This window comes from Herpailurus yagouaroundi, unplaced genomic scaffold (genome assembly GCF_014898765.1).
Source record: "Herpailurus yagouaroundi ecotype Mexico unplaced genomic scaffold, PumYag 28, whole genome shotgun sequence".
Taxonomy (NCBI): Eukaryota; Metazoa; Chordata; class Mammalia; order Carnivora; family Felidae; genus Herpailurus; species Herpailurus yagouaroundi.
The window spans coordinates 94,758,469-94,779,875 of record NW_024412376.1 but is presented as its reverse complement, the minus strand read 5'-3'; the positions used below and the strand labels follow the sequence as shown (position 1 = coordinate 94,779,875).

The following is a 21,407-nucleotide window of genomic DNA, read 5'->3' as shown; positions in this document are numbered from 1 at the left end:
ACTGACTCAGCCACCCAGGCACCTCTTTAAAAACTCTTTTTAGCCATTCCATAGAGTTATTAGTTTTGAATAGAATATATTAAAGTGTAGCTTAATTTTTATTTTTTAAACAAAGCCTGATGAAAATCTTTGATAAATGAATCAATTATGCATAAGTATATACTGAGAAAAACATACTTACTATAGGCTATGATAACGATTCTCAACCTTTGCACAATCAGTGATATGTCACTGTATCTCCTGGGGACATACTGGAGAGGACTTTCATGGGGACAAAAGTAGTAGGTCTGGGGCCCTGAGAGATAAGGGCCTCACTCCTCCACAGACCTGGTGAGCTCAGAGAGGCAGTGCAGTGTGGCGTGGAGGTTGAAGAGGAAGGACTATCAAGACACGCTAATTACCCAGCATGTCAGGTGAGGAGGAGGCCATATGAGTAGGAGGGCGAGGCCAACAGGGAACACAGGAAGGGGACTTCTGCATGCCCAGACCACACACCAAGGAGAAAGAGTAATGCAAGACTGTAAGTTACCTTGGCCACACACAGTTTGCAGCCCGAGATTCACTCACTCAGTGCACAACTTAATCTGACCACAATGAGTAAGCAGCATGAGCAGTGAAGGAAATTACCAGAGAAGAAACTTTAAGGGGAAGGCTGGAGTTTCGTGGATTGTTAGATTAGTCACCTTCTACCATTCTCCATCTCATTTGTTCTCCTGATATAGATAGTAAAATATGATTGAGATAACTTATATTAGAAACATTCCCAACTCTGGGAAACTAAACTCTGCAGGAAAGGTTACTTACTCTGTGTTTCGTATTTTTCTGTCTATCCCCGTTCACTGTGACCTTACCCCACTGTGCTGTCCCCTGCCTGCTGCCGTGCACCCACCATCAACACTTGCACTGTCTGTCTCTGTTCTCTCTCTTGTGCTTACTACCACTTCCATCCAACCTCAGCTTGCTGTCCACCTGTCCAAACAAAGAGAGTGGAAAGCACGATGTCGTGACACACTAAGACTACTTTTAAAATGCAATGTGTTGCTACATACTGTTTGGCAAAAAATGAGGCAGAGGATATGAACAGTATTAAATAATTTGTACTTGCTGTGTAACATAATTTAGGCAGTACACAAACTAATTATACTCCTAAACATTTTCTATAAAGCTTAGTCAATAGCTAATTTTAAACATAAATACCTCCCGTATTACAATTTTTCTATTCTCTAAAGGTAGTATTACACAGCACCCTCTCCAACCCAGCAGCTCCAAGACAATTAAAAAAAATTTTTTTTTAAATGTTTTTATCTATCTTTGAGATGGAGAGAGACAGAGCATGAACAGAGGAGGGTCAGAGAGAGAGGGAGACACAGAATCTGAGGTAGGTTCCAGGCTCTGAGCTGTCAGTCAGCACAGAGCACCACGCGGAGCCTGAACTCATGGACTGTGAGATTATGACCTGAGCTGAAGTCGGACACTTAACCGACTGAGCCACCCAGGCACCCCTAAGACAATTTTTTTTAAAGTGCTGCCTATATCACTTAAAAAGTCAGTAGGTTATACCACTGATACTGTTTTATTTCTAAAATTACATTTGTTAGTATAGCTCTTAAACATCTTGACAATATGTGGTATGGTATTTATTTACACTACTTGTCTTTTGTGTCTTTCTTTAATCAAAAAGAAATCTCTTTTTTCCCTTAGATTTTGATGTAGATTATGAATCCAGGTAAAAAAGAATGAGGAGGACTAGGGTCTGATTTAGTCTTCGACATTTAATAAGGAATTCAAAACAATAACTTTTCAGAGACTAAATGCTAGGGTAGATAAAAATAAAACTTTTGGGAAAAATATATGAATATAACTTTATTTTCCGTGACAATTTAAATATGATTATTCGAAAATATGGACGATAATTATTTATTTGTATTTTCTCAAATCCTTGAAAATCTCAAATTCTTGAAATTCATGCTGTGGGAAAGCTTAAAATCAGTCACTATAATAATAAAGAACACAAACATTTCCTTTTCTGATTAGACTTAGGCTCTAAGTCTAATGTAACCAACTGTCAGAATATTACAGTGATATTCTAGTATTTAATCAGGCCAATATAGCAGGGAAATCTGTTGATTTCATAAGCTGTTCTAACAGCCAAATGAATGTTGTCTAATAAGAGAAAAACCACCTCTGGACAGGCATAGGGCCATTTTCTCCTCCAGTGGTTCAGCATCCCTCTCGATAAGATATTCATGAGGAAGCCATGAAATGTATTAAATCAGAGGTGGTTTCCTACAATATACATCTAGACAACATAAAACATCTAGAAAAAGCTGAAATATTCATTTAGCTGCCTACGAATTTCCAAAAGTTACCTTAGTTAGAATAGTCAAGGGCACTTGGGTGGCTCAGTCAGTTAAGCATTTGACTCTTGATTTTGGCTCAGGTCATGATCTCACAGTTTCGTGATTTCAAGCCCCACACCGGGCCCTGTGCTGACAAGTGCAGAATCTGCTTGAGATTCTCTCTCTCTGCCCCTCCCCTGCTTGCACTCTCTCTTCCTCAAAAACAAAAAATAACAAACTTAAAAAAAATAGTCAAAATGAAACTTTTAAAGTTTTAACCTGAATACTGAAATGGGAATGGCTATAATGCAGTGACTAATTCAGGTGTATATTTTTAAAAGGAGAAGAGAAAATCGAAATAAGAGGCACCAATGCCAACTCACACATCTCTGCTGCGTCGAACTTCATCCTGCTCTTTGGACTGGCGGCGGCGCTGTCTGGCAGATGTGGAAGAAGACGCTGATGATGTTCCAGACTCTGAGTCCTCTGAACTTTGGCCTCCAGGGCCATTAACATCAAAAAGATGCTGCTCTACTGCTGACCGGATGGTTCTTTCTAAGAGTCTAATAAAAAAAGAATACAGAGTCACTCAGGTAATCAAATTTATCAATGATTGTCTTTAAAAGTTTGTATCTCTAATTTTGGAAAATCTGTATTTCCAATGGTAGATCTACTATAGTTTCATGAACAGAGATAGCATATGAGACATCTCAAAATATCTGTATCGTGTGTTAAAGATAAATCCCAACCTAACAAATCCTACCAATTTGATAACCGTGTTTCTCATCTCTGTAGGTCCAGGATTACTGAAATGCTCACAGCAAGTCTAGCAACAGTTATCAGAGGCCATCAGGAAATAAGGGTCATTTATATAAGGCAGAATGAGGAAATATTTTTTTCCTCATAGAATAAGAATAGACCTATTCTTATAAGGGTGAGTTCCTCCAGATGTCATACCAGTTCTTTAGAGGAAGGCAGTATGGTTTGTGAAGCAAACTGGCACAAATAATTTTATGATGGCTATTATCTATTTAGAATCCCTTTAAAGATAAAATTATGCAGGGAATAATGCTATTAAAAAGGAATACCTCATGAGAACAATTACTACTTAGAATAGCAAAATCTTTCTGAACCTTCATTAAATTAAATTGTGATGTATACAGTTGAAGCTGCATTCATGCAAACATCCCAATACTCATTACTGAAGATGGTAGGATAGATTTCCTTCGTCCAACATGAAGAAATACTTCAGTACAGGGGCTAAAAAGAGTGCATGATGGGATAGATAGGGTATCCTTTCTAAAGCTGTATAATCTTTCAATGTGTCCAAACTTCTTTTATCACCACACTATTTAATTCTAAATAGCTGGCATGGAAAATTCTAAACATATTCTCCTCAAACCACATTTTTCTGCACTTGAAAAAAGAATCGCATCCAAACTCATCAAATGGTACACATTAAGTATGTATCGTTTTTTGTGTCTCAATAAAGCTATTAGAAAATTTAAAAGAACCATGTAGTTTTAAAATGTTCAGATTAAGAAAAACATTTGCTTAAATAAAATGGGTTTTAAGAAATTTAAGAACTTGAGATTTTCCAAATGTAGTTTTCTACCAGATGCATAGTAATTTCATTAAAACTATTTGTAGACATTGAACAAGTATAGTCTAACTTGGGCATTAGAACTTTTATATTTAGAACTCCATACCCCAATGATTCAAGATTACCTAACAGTGGCATGCAGGGATGTCAGTGAATTAATATGTACATACAAACCCATCCCACACCTTTTCCAAACTATGTAAGATATAAAAGAAGTAAAGGTTGTCAGGAAACACATAAGCAAGAACACATCAGTCTTGGTATATTTCCGGAATTTCTTTAAAATTCACAAAGCTAAGAGAGGTCAGTCCTGCCCTCTCACTGCTTCTTTACCTAACAAAGAAGAAAAAAAAAATCCCAATTTATCCTGTTGGATCCAAATTCATACTAACTAGTGCTTTTTTAAATTCTCTCTACTTCCTTATCACATCTTCCCTCCTTTTCTGCCTGATCCCTGTTGATGGAAGATGCTCTAAAAATGCCCATTTATGTCTCAGGAAGGAAGGAAGGAAGGAAGGAAGGAAGGAAGGAAGGAAGGAAGGAAGGAAGGAAGGAGTGATGGAAAGTCTTTGAGCAAGAAACTATTTATAAATATTTATTTAGTGCCTAATATACATCAGGCACTTTTCTGTATGTTAGGGATACAGCCATGAATATGACAGACAAGACCCCTGTGTTTATGGAGCTTATGTTGCTGCTATGAGGCAAGATGGGTAATAAACAAATCGTGAAATTTCAGATGATGATAAATTCCCTCCAAAATGGAGTCCAGGATTGGAGAGTAACTGTGGATAGTCAGGGATGTCTTCTCGGACGAGAGGACATTGGAACAAAAAAGTGGATTATAGGAAAATTAATGGCCAGGCTGAAAAACAGCCAGTACAAGGGCTCTGTGGCAAATACACGCTTGGCCTATTCCAGAAAGAGAAGGCCACGAGGTTGAAGCATAATGAGCAATCTAGTCAGAGAGGTAGGCAAGGGCAGGTAACTGGAGTTTAGATTTTAGACCATGTGTAACTGGTGGCCTGAGGGAAAAAAAAGGCAGATGATGAACATAATCAATAGAACACTATTGCTGCCCTGTGGGGAAAGGATTTGTTGCCATCATTATTTTGCTTTTGATTCTGTGTGCCTATTGGGCTGTAAAGTCCCTGAAGGCAGAGCCCAAAGCTTATCTGACATTACACACTTAACACTCTGCTTGGCATAGTGCAGGTACTCAATAAATGCTGGCTGATTAAACATTATGAGGGAAGAAGGAAAGATACTGTTACTACTTTAGCCTTTAATGACATCCTTCATTGCAAGATACCTCCCCCAACACACATTTTGCAAATATTAATAGACTATGACATTATTTTGACTGAAGCAAACATCTTGCATGTTCAGACGGTTGAGTCGTCTCTAGTCACACACCCACGCAGAAGCTCAAACAGGAACACTTCTTATTTAGTCCTCTTCTCGGGTTTTAAAAATAATCATTGGTTGCTTACTGTATTAATTTCCCAATACTATACACCATTAGAGTAGCTTTTTTTTTTCTGTTTGATAAATGGGAAAGGAGGGGAAAAACTCCAATCCAAAAAACTTACTCTCCAGTTGTTGAAACATTGCTGACTTGGGATACATGCGTGCTGTGGAAAAGAAGCACAAAGAAATAAAGTCAGATTAGAGCACAGAGACTGTGAACCCAATGTCTGAAGGGGATTCCAGGCTGAAAGTATCAGCCAGACTCTGACTATTCTCTGTACAATGTTTAACCATCCACTGACAGATGCTGATTTTCACTTATTTCTAGAATTAGAGGATGGTCCTGGGTGTTTACTCCTGAAAGGTGCTTCCCTCTGCCCCTCCATTTTAAAGATGTCTATGACATAGAGTTCTAAAGTGACCTTTACAAACCATCTCTACCCTCTAACCCTACCACCACAGTTCTAGTTCAGGGTCTTTTCATTTTCCCAAAATGTTAATACAATGTTGCTGACTGCCTTCCTGCTACCAACTCTACCCATTCCTGGCGCTCCCCAGCCCAAATCTGGTCCCTCCTTGTCCACCTCTTCCAGATGTGCATACAGAAGCAGCTTTCTAAAGCTGCTCTGAACATGCAGACAGCAGCAGGAACCACAGGGGACAGAGAAGAAGGAAGCAACACTGGTTTCTACAGGACTATTTCTAAGCCATCTTTTCTTCTGAAGTTCCTCAAGATGGAGAATCCCTCAAGCTCTACAATGTTTCATCTCAACACCTAATTTACAGCCCTTTTATTGAGCATTTATAAACTCCTTCTACCTCCCCATTTTCTCCAAAGCCTGAATTCCTGCAAGAGCATTACAAAGTAGTCAAACGTTAAGTGGAACAGTGAGATTATAGAACACTACCTGATCAGCACACTCTGGAACTTCTCCCCTCTTGCTTGCACCCTGTGTTCATATAACCACAGTGAGGGTTGAAGCTAGCAAATACTTTAGCAGCATCAATACCAAGACTTTCTCACAGTCAGCCTTTCAGTGCTTAGTCAGCTTCTAAATCAAAATTCAAAAGTCTGCTTAAAAGAAAATCCTTCATGCTTGTCAAACTACAGTTTTACATAACAGATAAAACAGTGCCCTTTTTTCCTCATTCTTTGTAGAAGACACCTGAAGAAAATGACAGTCCTTAATGACCAATACTGATGGCAGCCTTTTAAAAAATTGATTTTTTAAACCATCTGTTGGGTTTTTCTTCTATGTACATGTGTATCTCATCTCTTTCCATTCTGAATCTAAGTGCCTCAAGGGACGGTATGACACTTCTCCTTTATTGCTATTATGCTCCCTACCATCACCATTATCATCAGACAGAGCCTAGCACTTATTATCCCAGAGGTGATCAACACTTACTCTTTAGCCCAGAGAATTTCCTTTAAAAAAGCCATAGCTATTTTCACGGCCACAAACCACAGTCAAATCCCGGAAGAGACCCCAAAAATAATGCTATTGTTCACAAGGGAAACTGATGTGAAAAATCTCAATAAATGAACAAATGAACAAATGAACAAATAAATACACTCTAACACTTACTGAGTACTTAGTATGTTTCAGACACTGTGCTAAGTATTTTGTACATAGATTTTCTCGTTTGCTGTTTACAATAGCCCTCTGAGGTAGGTACTATTGTTTTCTCAATTTTCAGATGAAGAGGTTAGAGGTTAAGAAACTTGCCCACAGTGACAGAGCCAAGAAGTAGATGAGCTGGAATTTGAACCAAGAAAGTTTTAGCTCAGAGTCTAAGCTTTTAATCACCACACCAGATATTCAATCCATCACTAACTAGAAGAAAAACTCACTAGAATCATCTTTGTAGATGGAGGCTTGGACTTAGGTATTTTACTTTGCTTTTAATCACAACCATTTTTTATCTGCTTCACAATGCCTGTTATTCACAGTGGTTCCCAGGTTACATAACCAATAATATATCCTTTGCTGTTCTCTGTCCTTAACTGGAACAGGCAGTTCCTGCTTTTGATGCTTTGTGGCTCACCCTCTGTAAAGTCAACACTGTATAATTAACTCCTGCATTTCACATCTCAATGCAGTTGCACAAGCTTAGTTTTGGGAACATGGACCAATGTGAATGATGACTCCAGGAGAATACAGAAGAGGGAGAAAATGTGGATCTGCAAGATGCTAAAAATATTCCAAAGACATGTAAGTATAATCAGCCAATTAGTCCTCCAGGCCATCTCAGAATGAGGAGATGTACATCCTTTCTTCTCTTCTACATACTTTTAACCTGAACTTCTTTTTGCTTATTAAAGCACATGCTGATATTTTTATGTTCCTTTTGGGGGGCTGGGGGCCAGGACACAAAAAGAAAGGTGAGGAAGAAAGAGACAAGAAAATGACATCAAGTAGAACCAGGTTTTGAGATTACTAACTGAGGAAGTGCTTCTCAAACATTAAGGCATAGCTGAATCACCTAGGAGCTTGTTTACAAACAGACTCTCGTTCAATAGTCTAGGTCTCAGGAAGGGGACTGCCTTTCTAACAAATTTTACAGTGATTTTGAGGCTGCTGATTTGTGTAAGACATTGATTAGCAAAGCTGTAATTCCCTGCAACTAAAATTCTTCAAGACTTCAATTACTTGGATATCACAATAGCTATTTTTAAACTTTCTAATCTAAGTAATGAGGGTATGAGTTGGAGAACTTAGGCTAGCATAAGTGAATAAAAGGCAATATGTCGGGGCGCCTGGGTGGCGCAGTCGGTTAAGCGTCCGACTTCAGCCAGGTCACGATCTCGCGGTCCGTGAGTTTGAGCCCCGCGTCGGGCTCTGGGCTGATGGCTCAGAGCCTGGAGCCTGTTTCCGATTCTGTCTCCCTCTCTCTCTGCCCCTCCCCCGTTCATGCTCTGTCTCTCACTGTCCCAAAAATAAATAAACGTTGAAAAAAAAAAAAGGCAATATGTCAAAATTTCCCTCATAGCTTATAACCTAAGCCATCTAAATCAGTCTTGTAAAATTTATTATTTATTTTTCAATGTTTGTTTATTTTTGTGAGACAGAGACAGAGTGCCAGTGGGGAAGGGCAGAGAGAGAGAGAGAGAGAGAGAGAGAGAGAGAGACACAGAATCTGAAGCAGGCTCCAGGCTCTGAGCTGTTAACACAGAGCCTGATGCAGGGCTCAAACTCATGAGCCATGAGATCATGACCTGAGCCAAAGTCGGCCGCTTGACCAAACGAGCTAGTCAGGTGCCCCCGAATCAATCTTTTTTTTCTTTTTAATGTTTATTTACTGATTTTTGAGAGAGAGTGCGTGCACAAGTTGGGGAAGGGCAGAGAGAGAGACACGCAGAATCCCAAGCAGGCTCCATGCTGTCAGCAGAGAGCCCAATGTGGGGCTCGAACCTACGAACCATGAGATCATGACTTCAGCTGAAATAAAGAGTCAGATGTTCAACTGACTGAGGCCACCCAGGCACCCCAACATAAATCAGTCTTAAAGAGCCATTTTCAGAATGCAAAATAAATGAATAAATCAATAACAAAAACAAGTAATTAAATCATATTCAATTTTGCATATATATTGATCTTAGGTCAAATTTATGATAATTTAGTTTCTTCAACATTCCTTTGGAAGTTTTGGTATACTTAGCATGCCCATGTTTTCATGTTTTTAAAACAGAATTTGTGTAAAGCAAGTATTCTGAGAAGAGAATATTTTCCATTGGAAATCAAAAAAGGGAAGTTCTGGTCTCAGCTCTGCAGTTAATAAGCTGAAATCATACATTGTCAGTTAGCCTGGCTGTTTGGATTGGTTTCTTCCTACAGAAAATGAAAAGCTTGGCTACTGATCTCTGTGGTTTTCTTTTTAGCTCTAAAAGTTTACTTCCCTAAAGTTTAAATCATTACAAAAGGTTATAACTGCATAATGTTTTATGATAGTTTCAGTCATAGTTATGGTTTATTAAATACCAATATGGCTTTGGTCAGGTATCCAAACACCTCTATAGTTCCTGTGGGATAATTCACCACTAACAAGATTTCTAAGAATATTAAATGACAGAAATAGGGGTTATATTTCCATAGCTATAATTGACTCATGAAGGTAATTCTAAGACACTGATAAGAGAACAATAAGCAAATAAGCTAAAGTGAAAGATTTCCTTCAAGCCACATGTAGCTTGTTTTTTATCCTCTGCAGAAAGCTAAGAATAATGAATTCTATCAGAGCCCGTTGCTAACAAAATTTCTTACCATGCTATATAAACACTTGAATATGGAAGAGATCATATCATAATGTTGATAAAGCAAGTATTCAAAACTGAAAGAGGGGCACTTGGGTGGTTCAGGCAGTTAAGCATGTGACTCTTGATTTTGGCTCAGGTCATGATCTCACATTGGTGAGATGGAGTCCCCCTATGGGCTCTGCGTTGACAGCCACAGACAGAGCCTACTTGGGATTCTCTCTCTGCCCCTCCCCACCATGTACGGGCATGCTTTCTCTCTCAAAATAAACAAACATTTAAAAAAAAAACCTGAAAGAAATAAGCTTATATGCAGACTCCAGCACTATGGACAATTTCATTACCCAAGCCTGCTGTAAGTGACAGTGCAACTGCATTCACTATTGGTATAGTTATTTAAAATAGATTCTAAGCCTCCTCTGCAATATATTCTAAAATTTTGTTTAATGTTTATTTATTAAAAAAAATTTTTTTTTCAACGTTTATTTATTTTTGGGACAGAGAGAGACAGAGTATGAACGGGGGGAGGAGCAGAGAGAGAGAGAGGGAGACACAGAATCGGAAACAGGCTCCAGGCTCTGAGCCATCAGCCCAGAGCCTGACGCAGGGCTCGAACTCACGGACCGCGAGATCATGACCTGGCTGAAGTTGGACGCTTAACCAACTGCGCCACCCAGGCGCCCCTGTTTATTTATTTTTGAGAGAGAGAGAGAGAGTGAGCGAGAGGAAGAGGGACAGAGAGGGAGACACAGAATCTGAAGCAGGCTTCAGGCTCCGAGCTGTCAGCACAGAGCCTGATGCGGGGCTCGATCCCACAAACTGTGAGATCATGACCTGAGCCAAAGTCAGATGTTTAACTAACTGAGACACCCAGGTGCCCCTGCAATATATTCTATGACATACTTAAATATATTTAGTCCATATCTCTATTAACAAAACTCAAACTACATTTCTGGAAGCTGAATATGCTCAACAATATTAGTCTATAAATTTGCATGTGATAAGATGCACAGAATGCCTGTTGACAAGTGATTTTCTAATTAGAGCTCTTGGTCTGAAATAAAGAAATCTACATATAAAAAGAATGAAGTTTCAATTCTACTAAAATCCGACATCTTGAAAAAGCATGTGTTCTCTTTCTCTGTATGTTCTCTTACTTCAGTGTGTTTTCTTTTCTGTGGTATATAAATCTGAAGCAGGCTCCAGGCTCTGAGCTGTCAGCACAGAGCCGATGTGGAGTTCAAACTCATGAGCTGTGAGATCATGACCTGAGCTGAAGTTGGACGCTTAACCGACTGAGCCACTCAGGTGCCCCTAATGAATAAGGATATAAAAGACAATTAAGTGATATTTAATTCAGCCTAAGCATGAAGATCATGTAACTAATCAAAATAGCATCAAGCTCCTAATTTGTCTATTTAAGAGAATACACTATTTTTAGTATTATTTTAAAATACTAAAACAGTTGATATGCAGCGTCAACATTATAAGATGGATCTAATGTTATTTCTTGCAATTGCAGAACAGATTTCTAATTAAAGCTTTAATCATTGTCTTCAGTGGACAGTGTCATACAATAAAACAAATACACTTGATCTTCAGTGTTTATTCACTTTAAATTTTAGCTATTATTATGATATGTAGAAATTAATGGAGCATTTATAGGTGCTCAAACTTTGACAAAAATTGTGTCACTCTTTTGTGGTGGTGTTACAGATAGTTCGGATTTAAAAGCCCTCACCTTTTTGGTTTTAAATCATATACTATGCATATAATACTAGAACATAAATTGAAAACATACTACATGGATAAGAGTCAGTAGGAGGAAAATATTTATCCTCATACTTTATCAAACATTACACTTCCTAGTCCCTTAAATATTAGGATTGATTTGAAGAAAAAAAATTATTCTTCATTCCTATATTTTCATAATCTATTAAGCAATTTCTAACAAATTAAAGAGAGTCCATCAAAATACTGAAATACTCACTTTTCTATTCAGGCCCTAATTATTGGAGTTTTTAGTTTTACATATTTAGCATGTTTTTGCATAAAAAGAAATTCAGTTTTAGTTTTTTGACCAGGGCCTTTATAAAGCAAAATTATGAATGAAATGGATAGTTCACTATGTATACTCCTTTACAGATAAGTTTACACAGCTCTGATTCTCTCTCATTTAATCTGGCCTCAGAGTGTGTCCTTAATACAGACATAATCCTTATTCTCAAATAATGCTATTCATATACATCTTTGGCTATACATCTAGTTATTTTCTTAGAATTAGAACAGATTACTTGATTTTTGGATCCAAATGGAATTTTCTTCAATTTTTTTTTTTTTTTTGAGAGAGAGAGAGAGAGAGAGAGAGAGAGCAAGAGAACACACATGAATGAGAGAGCATGGGAGAGGGAGAGGGAGAGAGAATCTTAAGCAGGCTCCACCCTCAGTGCAGAGCCCTGACTTGGGCTCACAACCCTGAGATCATGACCTGAGCTGAAATCAAGAGTTAGACATTTAACCTAAAAAGGCACCCAGAAGCCCCTTCTTCTCAAAATTTATTTTTTATTTCTATATTTTCAGGTTTATTAGTATGAAATTGCAAGTAGTCTCTGATCTTTTAAAAATTACTACATACCTTGACTGCAAATTTCAACTTGGATTATTAGGATTGTTCCATTTTTTCTCAAGTTTATTAGAGGCTTTTCTCTCTTTATTGTTAATATTTTTTAACGTTTATTTATTTTTTTTTCAACGTTTATTTTTTTTGGGACAGAGAGAGACAGAGCATGAACGGGGGATGGGCAGAGAGAGAGGGAGACACAGAATCGGAAACAGGCTCCAGGCTCTGAGCCATCAGCCCAGAGCCTGACGCGGGGCTCAAACTCACGGACCGCGAGATCGTGACCTGGCTGAAGTCGGACGCTTAACCGACTGCGCCACCCAGGGGCCCCTAACGTTTATTTATTTTTAAGAGAGAGAGAGAGAGAGACAGAGAGAGAGCGCGTGCGCGCGTGAGCGAGTGGGGGAGGGGCAGAGAGAGGGAGACACAGAATCCGAAGCAGGCTCCAAGCTCTGACCTGTCAATACAGAGCCCGACGCAGGGCTTGAACTCACAAGCTGTGAGATCATGACCTGAGCTGAAGTTGCACTTAACCAACTGAGCCAGCCACCCATGTGCCCCAGAGAGGTTTTTCTCTTTTAAAATTTTCATTTTTATTCCTAAAGAACCAGTTCCTAGATTCAAACATCAGTTCTGCTCTTTTCTCCATTTCTTTTATTATTATTATTAAAACCTTTTAAATTTCTAAGAGGTTGCTTTTCTTCCTTTATATGGTTTCTTATTCCGATTGTGTGGCTCATTCATTTTTAATCTTAAGAAGATGAAGTCACCTTTTAAAAAAGAGCTTAGAGGGGTTTCTGGGTAGCTCAGTCAGTTAAGTGTCAGACTTTGGCTTAGGTCATGATCCTGCAGTTCGTGGGTTCAAGCCCCGCATCAGGCTCTGTGCTGACAGCTCAGAGTCTGGAGCCTGCTTGGGATTCAGTCTCCCTCTCTCTCTCAAAAATAAACATAAAAATTTTTTCTTCTAAAAGAGCTTAGAACTCACAAGTTTTCATACGTACTTTCCTCCTTTTTCTTATCAATAGTCTACACTAGTTTTTATTTTGTCTTTGAATTTTTTTCCTCCCTTTAGGAGAGTTTTCATTAGTTGATTGGGAATTTTTTGGTATTAATTACACTGTGGTTAGAAAACATGACTGTTAAAATTTCCACTCTTTGAGAACTTTCAGATACAGCTGAATAATTCTTTAGAAAGTAGCAGGAATGTTTGAGCCCTACTTGTATGGTGCAAAGTTTAGTCTGTAATGCTCATTTTATTTTTTAAGTTTATTTATTTATTTTGAGAGAAAGAGAGAGAGCACGATTGAGGGAGGGACAGAGAGAGAGCACGAATAGGGGAGGGACAGACAGGGAGGGAGAGAATACCAAGGAGGCTCCATGCTTAGCCTGATGTGGGGCTCGATCCCATGACCATGAGATCATGACCTGCACTAAAATCAACAGTCGATGCCCAACAGACTGAGCACCCAGGCACCTCTGCAATGCTCATTTATTTTAAATCTCATTAATTATATCAGATACTATGCTATACTGTGTGCTATGTACTTGATAAAGTTTGTTATAGACATACAATTTTATGCATAAGTTCTATACTTCAAATTTATTTGCCTGTTTATCCTTGTTAACTTGAGTTTAAATTTCTTTCATTTATTGCTGTGCTATTTTACACATGCTAATATATAACCTTTATGTGCTTAGTCATTTTGTTTGCTTGTTTGTTTTTAAGTAGCCTTCATGCCCAGCATGAAGCCCATTGTGGGGCTTGAACTCATGACCCAGAGATGAAGACCTGAGCTGATCAAGAGTCATATGCCTAACCAACTGAGCCATCTAGGCACCCCTACAATTTTAGCTTTTATAAAAGAATTTGATCATTCACATTTGTTGTTATAGTTGATGTATTTATTCTAGTTTTGTGTTTTTACTTTATGTTTTCTAATTTGGGAACTTCCTTTTCCTTTGATTTCTGTCTTTGCTCTTATCTTCTGAGGGTATTTGGATTATAGAAATCTTATAGAGATTTCCAATAGTGGTTTTTCTCATACCCATACATACCTAATTATTATTTATCTCTGATTATTAAAACTAAAACACCTCCCCCAAACAAAACTCAAAATTCTGAGTCCCGCTTCAATTAAAAAAAAAAGAAAAGAAAAAAAGGAAACTCTACTACCTTCTATGAAAGACAAGAAATTCAGAATGTTATTACTTTCTTTGCCCCTCCATCAATGATAGTTATCAAGTTTCTACTACTTTTTAATTCACCTCTCAATTAGATGGGCATAACCTTTGATTTCTACTTTTATTTCTATTAGTATGTTTGTTTTCTTAGAATCATAATTTTTAGGTTGGCTTTCCAATCTCTAACCTTCATATCTAGCATTATTTCTCCCAGTTTTTCTTATCTTTTTCCTTTCCATTTTGGAAGAGCTTTTCAAGTTTCTTTCTCATCACATACTTGATTTATTTTTTATGTTTTATTTTTTAATTAATTAATTAATTTTTTTTTTTTTTTTTTTTTTTTTTTTAGTTTAGAGAGAGAGAGAATGTGAGCCAGGGAGAGGGGCAAAGAGAGAGAATCTTACATAGGTTTCATGCTCTGTTCAGAACCTGACACAGGGCTCATTCCCACGACTCTGGGATAATGACCTGAGCCGAAATCAAGCATCAGACATTCAACTGCTGAGCCACCAAGGCACCCTTGTGCTTGACTTATTTTTAATAATTTCTGCTCTCTATTGTTTCCCATGTAGTTTTTGAAATCTCTGCTAATACATTTCTAGGCTCCCTTCTCCTCATTTCAGTTATTCTTCTGTGTCCCTAGCCTTACAATTGTAAACCAATTTTCCCCTTACAGATTCCTACTTACGTTTCACAGAGGGTTGGTCATGTCCTTGAGCATATTTTTGAGAAGATTAGTAATATTACTTTCAAGTTTTCCTCTGAATCATATAAAAAGCAACTCTCTGCAATCTGTTTTTACATGGAGTCCTCAGAGCAAGTCATCCTTCTCTTAGTTTGTAATTTTTCTTTATAGGCCCCAAATAGTTCTTCATGTTTTGTGGTTCTGAAGGAGAATCAATCAATCCAGGCACAGCTATTACCAACAACTTGGGTGGTAGATCATTCTTTATTTCATTGTCCCTTGGCTGTGGGTAGATGCCAGCTCATGAATTTAGATTTGAAGAGCCACCATATGAGTCTGCACTAGAATAATCTATAATGCTTAGATAGGTACACTTGCTATTTGGTCCAATTTTCTAAGCTGGAGAATCAAGAATAAATTTGTACTTTGTGCAGTGTACTCTTCAAAGCAGGCATTATGTCTAATAATCTTCCTGCCTTTATCCTCTTCTCAAATGCTTTAAGTGAGTATCTCAGGAGGACCCCCTCTCCTTTCCATTGTTTTGTATACTAGACATTCTATCTTTGAAGAGATACTGACATAAAAAAACTAATGGGGGCAGAGAAGTGAAAAAGAATATGCAACTCAGCTCTGAATGGTTCAGAGAATAACTTTCTGTTCAGTAGGGGGAATGTCACTTGTTTTTCTGGTCAGTAGTAGACAAAGGAAGGAAGTCAACTAATTTTTTTTTTCCCCTTCCTTCTCTCTTTGTGACCATTTGTATTGTTTAGATAGTGGAGCGTGAAGTCTGTAAAGTAATAATAAGTTTCTCAGTCCATCCCACTGATGTGATCTTTGATATATGGTTTTCTTTATCATTGTTATAAAGCGATCTCTAGTTTTTGTCTTTAATATCATCATTACAATTTAAATGGGAATCTGGAAGTACTTCTATTAGGTAGAGCTAATCTTCTATTTGTTTAAATTAAAAGTTTAAATTAAATTCAAATTTGAAGTTCTTTTTAAAATTTATTTTTTTTTAATGTTTGTTTATTTTTGAGACAGGGAGAGAGAGAGACAGAGCATGAGTGGGAGAGAGGCAGAGAGAGAGGGAGACACAGAATCCGAAGCAGGCTCCAGACTCTGAGCTGTCAGCACAGAGCCCAACACGGGGCTCAAACCCAAGAACTGAGATCATGATCTGAACTGAAGTCTGACGCTTAACCAACTGAGCCACCCAGAGGCCCTGAGCTGTCAGCACAGAGCCCAACGTGGGGCTCGAACTCACAGACTACAAGATCATGACCTGAGCCGAAGTTGGATGCCCAACTGACTGAGCCACCCAGGTGCCCCTGAAGTTCTTTTTAAAAAAAAAAAAATTAAATTTATTTTAAGAGACAGAGGGAGGAGCAGAGAGAGAGGGAGAGAGAGAATCCCAAGCAGGCTCTGCACTGTCAGCACAGAGCCCAATGCAGGGCTCAAACTCACAAACCGTGAGATCATGAGCTGAAATCAAGAGTTGGACGCTCAAGCGACTGAGCCAACCAGGTGCCCCTAAATCTGAAGTTCTTATAAACAGAAGTCTAAGGAAGGCAGAAAGACTGAAGAATAGAGCAGCAAGAGGTCTAGACAGAATGGCTCTAAAGATGTCATTTCCTGTGAGTAAACTTTTCCTTTGCCTTCTCATGCTGATGAAAGACGTAAGAATACAAAATATAAAAATTCATATAATTTATCAGTATAGCCTAAATAAGAAGCTTAATATTTTAAGTAACACTGATAGAATTAAACCCAGAATCTATACTAGTCTCATACCAAGTAAAAAATATGACTAGCTCAGAAACCAAGAACTCAATATTGAATACCTAAAGAACTATATGACACACATTAGTTAAGTTTATAGTCATTCTTCAGTATAAAATAATTATACTAGTGGTCTGGTTTAGTGTTTTCCAGCTAGGGGTATATCTCTTATGTGACACATTTTTCCCTCAAATTTTTTGTTGTAGTAAAACACACATAAAATCTATTATCTTAACCATTTCTTAGTGTACAATTCAGTGGCACTGAGTATATTCACACTGTTGTGAATTCATTCCATTCATCTCCAGAAACTTTTTATCTTGTAAAACTGAAGCTCTGTACTTATTAAACAGTAACTCCTGATTCTCCCCATCCTCCCAGCCCCTGGCAACCACCATTCTTTGTGTCTCTATGAATCTGATTGCATTAGGTACTTCATGTAAGTGGAATCATACAGATGTCTTTTTGTGACTAACTTATTTCACTTAGCAAAAATGTCCTCAAGGTTCATCTGTGTTATGCATGTATCAGAAGTTCCTTCTTTTTTTAAAGGCTGAATAAGACTCCACCATGTGTATACACTGAGTTTTGTTTATCCATTTATCCACTGAGGGACACTTGGATTGCTACTGCCTTTTTGGCTATTACAAATAATGTTGCCATGAACATGGGTGTACAAATATTTCTTTGGGACCCTGTGACCTGCTTTCAATTTCTCTTCATCTTTGACCACACTTGTTATTTTCTTTTCTTCATAGCAGTCATCCTAATAGGTCTGAGGTGATATTAGAGTTTTGATTTGCATTTCCCTGATGGTTAGTGATGTTCAGCATCTCTTTGTGTGCTTATTTGTTATTTGTATAACCTCTTTGGAGAAATTTCTATTCAAGTTCTTCGCTCATTTTAAAAATCATTTTGTTGTTGTTGACTTTTTGGAATTCTCCATATATTCTGGATATTAATCCCTTATGAGATAAATGATTTGCAAATATTTCCCCCATTCTCCTTTTAATTTCTGTTGGGAGTGTCTTTGTTGTTGTTGTTGTTTGATGCACAAGATTTAAAAATTTTCATGAAGTCCAATTTGTCTACCCTTTCATTTCTTTCCTGTGCTTTTGGTGTCATATCTAAGGAATCCCTGCCAAATTCAGGACTGGGTAGCTTTTGCCTGATGTTTTCTTCTGAGAGTACTTACAGATTTAGCTCTTACATTTACTTTTGATCCATTTTGAGTTAATTCTTGTATATGAGATATTAGGTGAGCGGCCAACTCCATGCTTTTGCATGTGGATATCCAGTTTTCTCAGCACTAATTACTGAAAAGACTATCTCATGACACATTGAAAATATGGACACCCACCACCACTCAAAGCTCAGAATCTTGGCTAGTGAGATGCCAGCATCTTTAAAGAGCTCTACATACTTTGTATCATAATGACGGTATTGTCAAAAAACAGAAAATAATAAGTGTTAAGAAAAACATGGAGAAATGGGACTTGTGCACTATTAGTGGAAATGCACTTAGAAATGGTTAAGATGTCAAATTCTATGCTATGTGTATTTTGCCACAATTAAAAAAATTAAAATGGAAAATGATACAGTTAATGTTATTTATATTTACCCTCCCCCCCGCAAAAGAACTGCGGCAGAGACAATATGCTTCCTCAGTTTAGAAACACCGAGTTAAAAAGGACAATGGAACCAAATATTTTTAATATATACTTATTTGTGTTCAAAGATACCCAAATGTCTATTTGACCTTATTATCTGGGAAAAATCAAGTAGCTAATCAAATAAACAGTCTGCTTGTTTGCTGTACTTGGTAGTCAACAACAAACAGAATGACTGATACATCTACTTCTTTAAACTATCCCATCTAAAAATGAGAATTTTGCCCTCAAAATGGTAATTTAGAAAACATACAATATGCTTGAGAAGAAAAATAAGCTATTAAAATGTAATAAAGTATGACCAAAAAGTCATAAATCTACAATTCCAGCACAAGTTGTTTGAAAGGTAATCCGCAAAGAGCTATCTAAAAACTTTTCTACATAGCAGGACAGGAGTGGCATGATACAGTTTTCAGATCCCATCTAATGTCAGGTAATGTTTTTGTTTTGTTTTGTTTTGTTTTAATTTTTAAAATTTATTTATTTTTTGAGAAAGAGAGAAAGAGAGAGAGAGCACGTGCACAAGCGGGGTAGGGGCAGAGAGGAAAGACAGAATCTGCACCATCAGTACAGAGCCTGACACAGGGCTCAAATCTGCAAACTGTGAGATCATGACCTCAGCTGAGATCAAGAGTTGGACACTCAACTGACTGTACCACCCAGGCGCCCCTGTCGGGTTATGTTTTAATCTGAATTTACCCAAAGCTAAATATTTCTTCAATGTAAACTCTACAGTTAAAAGATTTTCATAAATTAATGATCCCTAGTTTCAAGGAATGAAAATACTAAAATACTCAAGAATAAGTCTGTATTCCAAATAGGTAACTTAGAAATAAATCTATTTGATGTTCCTAATTCAGGAAAATTAAAAAACATGTGAATACTGAAATTGACCCTAAGCAATTCCAAACCTGCTAAAATAGGAATTTAACTTCAATTTGCACCTTAAGTATTAAAACTTGGGCTGAGATTGATAAAGACCGTCAATTTCAGAGTTTCAATGGAGCACAAAATGAGAAAGAAAAAGCAGAGGAAGATTAGTGCAGTTGCTAAGAGGCAGATGTTAGGTGAGCAAGGAGCCACCATTCAGAGGTCAGGTGACCAGCGAAAGACTGGTTACAGGTATGTAGCTCCTGAAGCACATTTAGGATTTTGATAAAGTATGGGCAGAGATGGGCTTTGTATACTGGCTGTATGTATCATCTACATATACAAACTATATATATATAATCCAGGAATTTGTAAAGAAGGAATTCAAGAGTAGAAGTCAGATGGGATGGGATAGGATGGGATGGGATCAGGACAAGATCTGAACCTGGCCATAAGGAATGTGAAGATAGTATAGGTGAGGTGGGAGTGGATAGAGATGAGGAGGAATGGAGAGTAGAGATGAAAAGCCTTAATCCCAGTGAAAATAAACACAGAAATCAAAATCTGAGTTTGCGGATACTGAAGACCCAGACAAATAAAACTAGAACTAGCAACAGATTCTAGCCAGATCTGACTGGATGACAGGGAAAAGAATTCAGACAATAACAGGCTGGATGTGGCACACAACACCTACGGCAAGTTGCTAATCTGAGCAATCGAGGTAGGGGCACCTTTCTGGGAGTCTAGCCGAGACTATGAGGGGCCAGGGTATAGACATCCTTGCCAAGAATGTTCTTCACCTGAAGTCTGCAGGTTCTTGTTTATTTTGTAGCAATCTTGCTAAGGGTTTGGCATAACCCATTCTTCCCTTTCATTTCCTTAATCACTTCAACAGGGTGGGTAATCTCTAATGAGCATCTGGGGAACAATGACACCTACTGTTTGAGCTACTGTATCTGCAGTAATCCTGCCCATGAAATGGCAGCAAGTCAGATTTGTAGCCACTCTTTCTTTCCTTTGCAAGAAAAAAAAAAAATAAATAAATAAATAAATAAATAAATAAAAATAAATAAACAAACAAATAAATAAATAAATAAATAAATTAGATTAAATTAAACAAAGTAAAATAGGACGAATGGTTCTGGTGGGTTAGGCTAGGTGCTGAAGAAGTGCTGAAATTTCAGAAGACAAAGTTCTTATCTGCGAAGATATTTAATCTAGAATGAGATTATATGAGTGCATGTCTATTTATAAGAGTCCTACCTTACAAGAGAAAAAAACTGAGGATAAATGAAATGTATGGTAGACTAACATATGGCTCAGCCATGAGTGTTTACAATAGAGAACTGTAATCACAGAAACTGAAATTCTACAAGATGAAAAATGGAGCAAGGTCATGACTGAAATGGCCTCTCTGGTTCCCAGTTCCTGCATCCCACCTTCCTTCTTCCCCCAGCCACAGAAAGGTCCTAGAACCTCCATGAGTGGACTGCATGTCCTCTGCATGCTCTCCAGCTCTATCTATCCTCTGCCTCAGATACAGATTCTGTCTGCATTATACATAACGTACCGGGTCTCCACTCCAATAGCTGGATGTTTGTCTGATCTCCTGCACCTGAATTTCTTTATGGATCATCTATTTTCCTTCCTCTGAAACTGGAGCCCTGCATTGCCTTTATCTTCTGTTTTGATCCAGTCTTCCTAAAAACTGCCCACTCCCAGACTTACAGCCACTGAGTTTTGCCATTCTACCTCATGCTGGACCTTACAGAATAAACCACCAACTGAATCTCCTGCCACTGACCCGCTATTTCATTCCCGTCCCTCTGGCTGGCTGCCTGTGGCTGGATTTACTTCTGCTGAGTGCCCATCTCAGCTGATGTGCTCATCTCTTGTTTGGACCTTTCCTCTCTGTCTCTACCCCCCTCAAAA

At 38.0% G+C, this 21,407-nt stretch overlaps 1 protein-coding gene across 7 annotated transcripts in view; it reads right to left on the bottom strand.

Moving 5' to 3' along the window:
* Nucleotides 1-21,407, bottom strand: part of FAM13A (family with sequence similarity 13 member A) — a 183,515-nt gene that overhangs the window by 68,511 nt on the left and 93,597 nt on the right. For 5 of the 7 annotated variants that reach the window (XM_040478471.1, XM_040478466.1, XM_040478470.1 and 2 more), the window contains 2 exons: nt 5,535-5,576; nt 2,723-2,902 (listed from right to left, as the gene is read on the bottom strand). In XM_040478471.1, the coding sequence (XP_040334405.1) occupies nt 2,723-2,902; nt 5,535-5,576 (222 nt within the window). The remainder of the gene's footprint in view (nt 1-2,722; nt 2,903-5,534; nt 5,577-21,407) is intronic. The other 2 variants (XM_040478469.1, XM_040478474.1) reach the window with 1 other exon arrangement.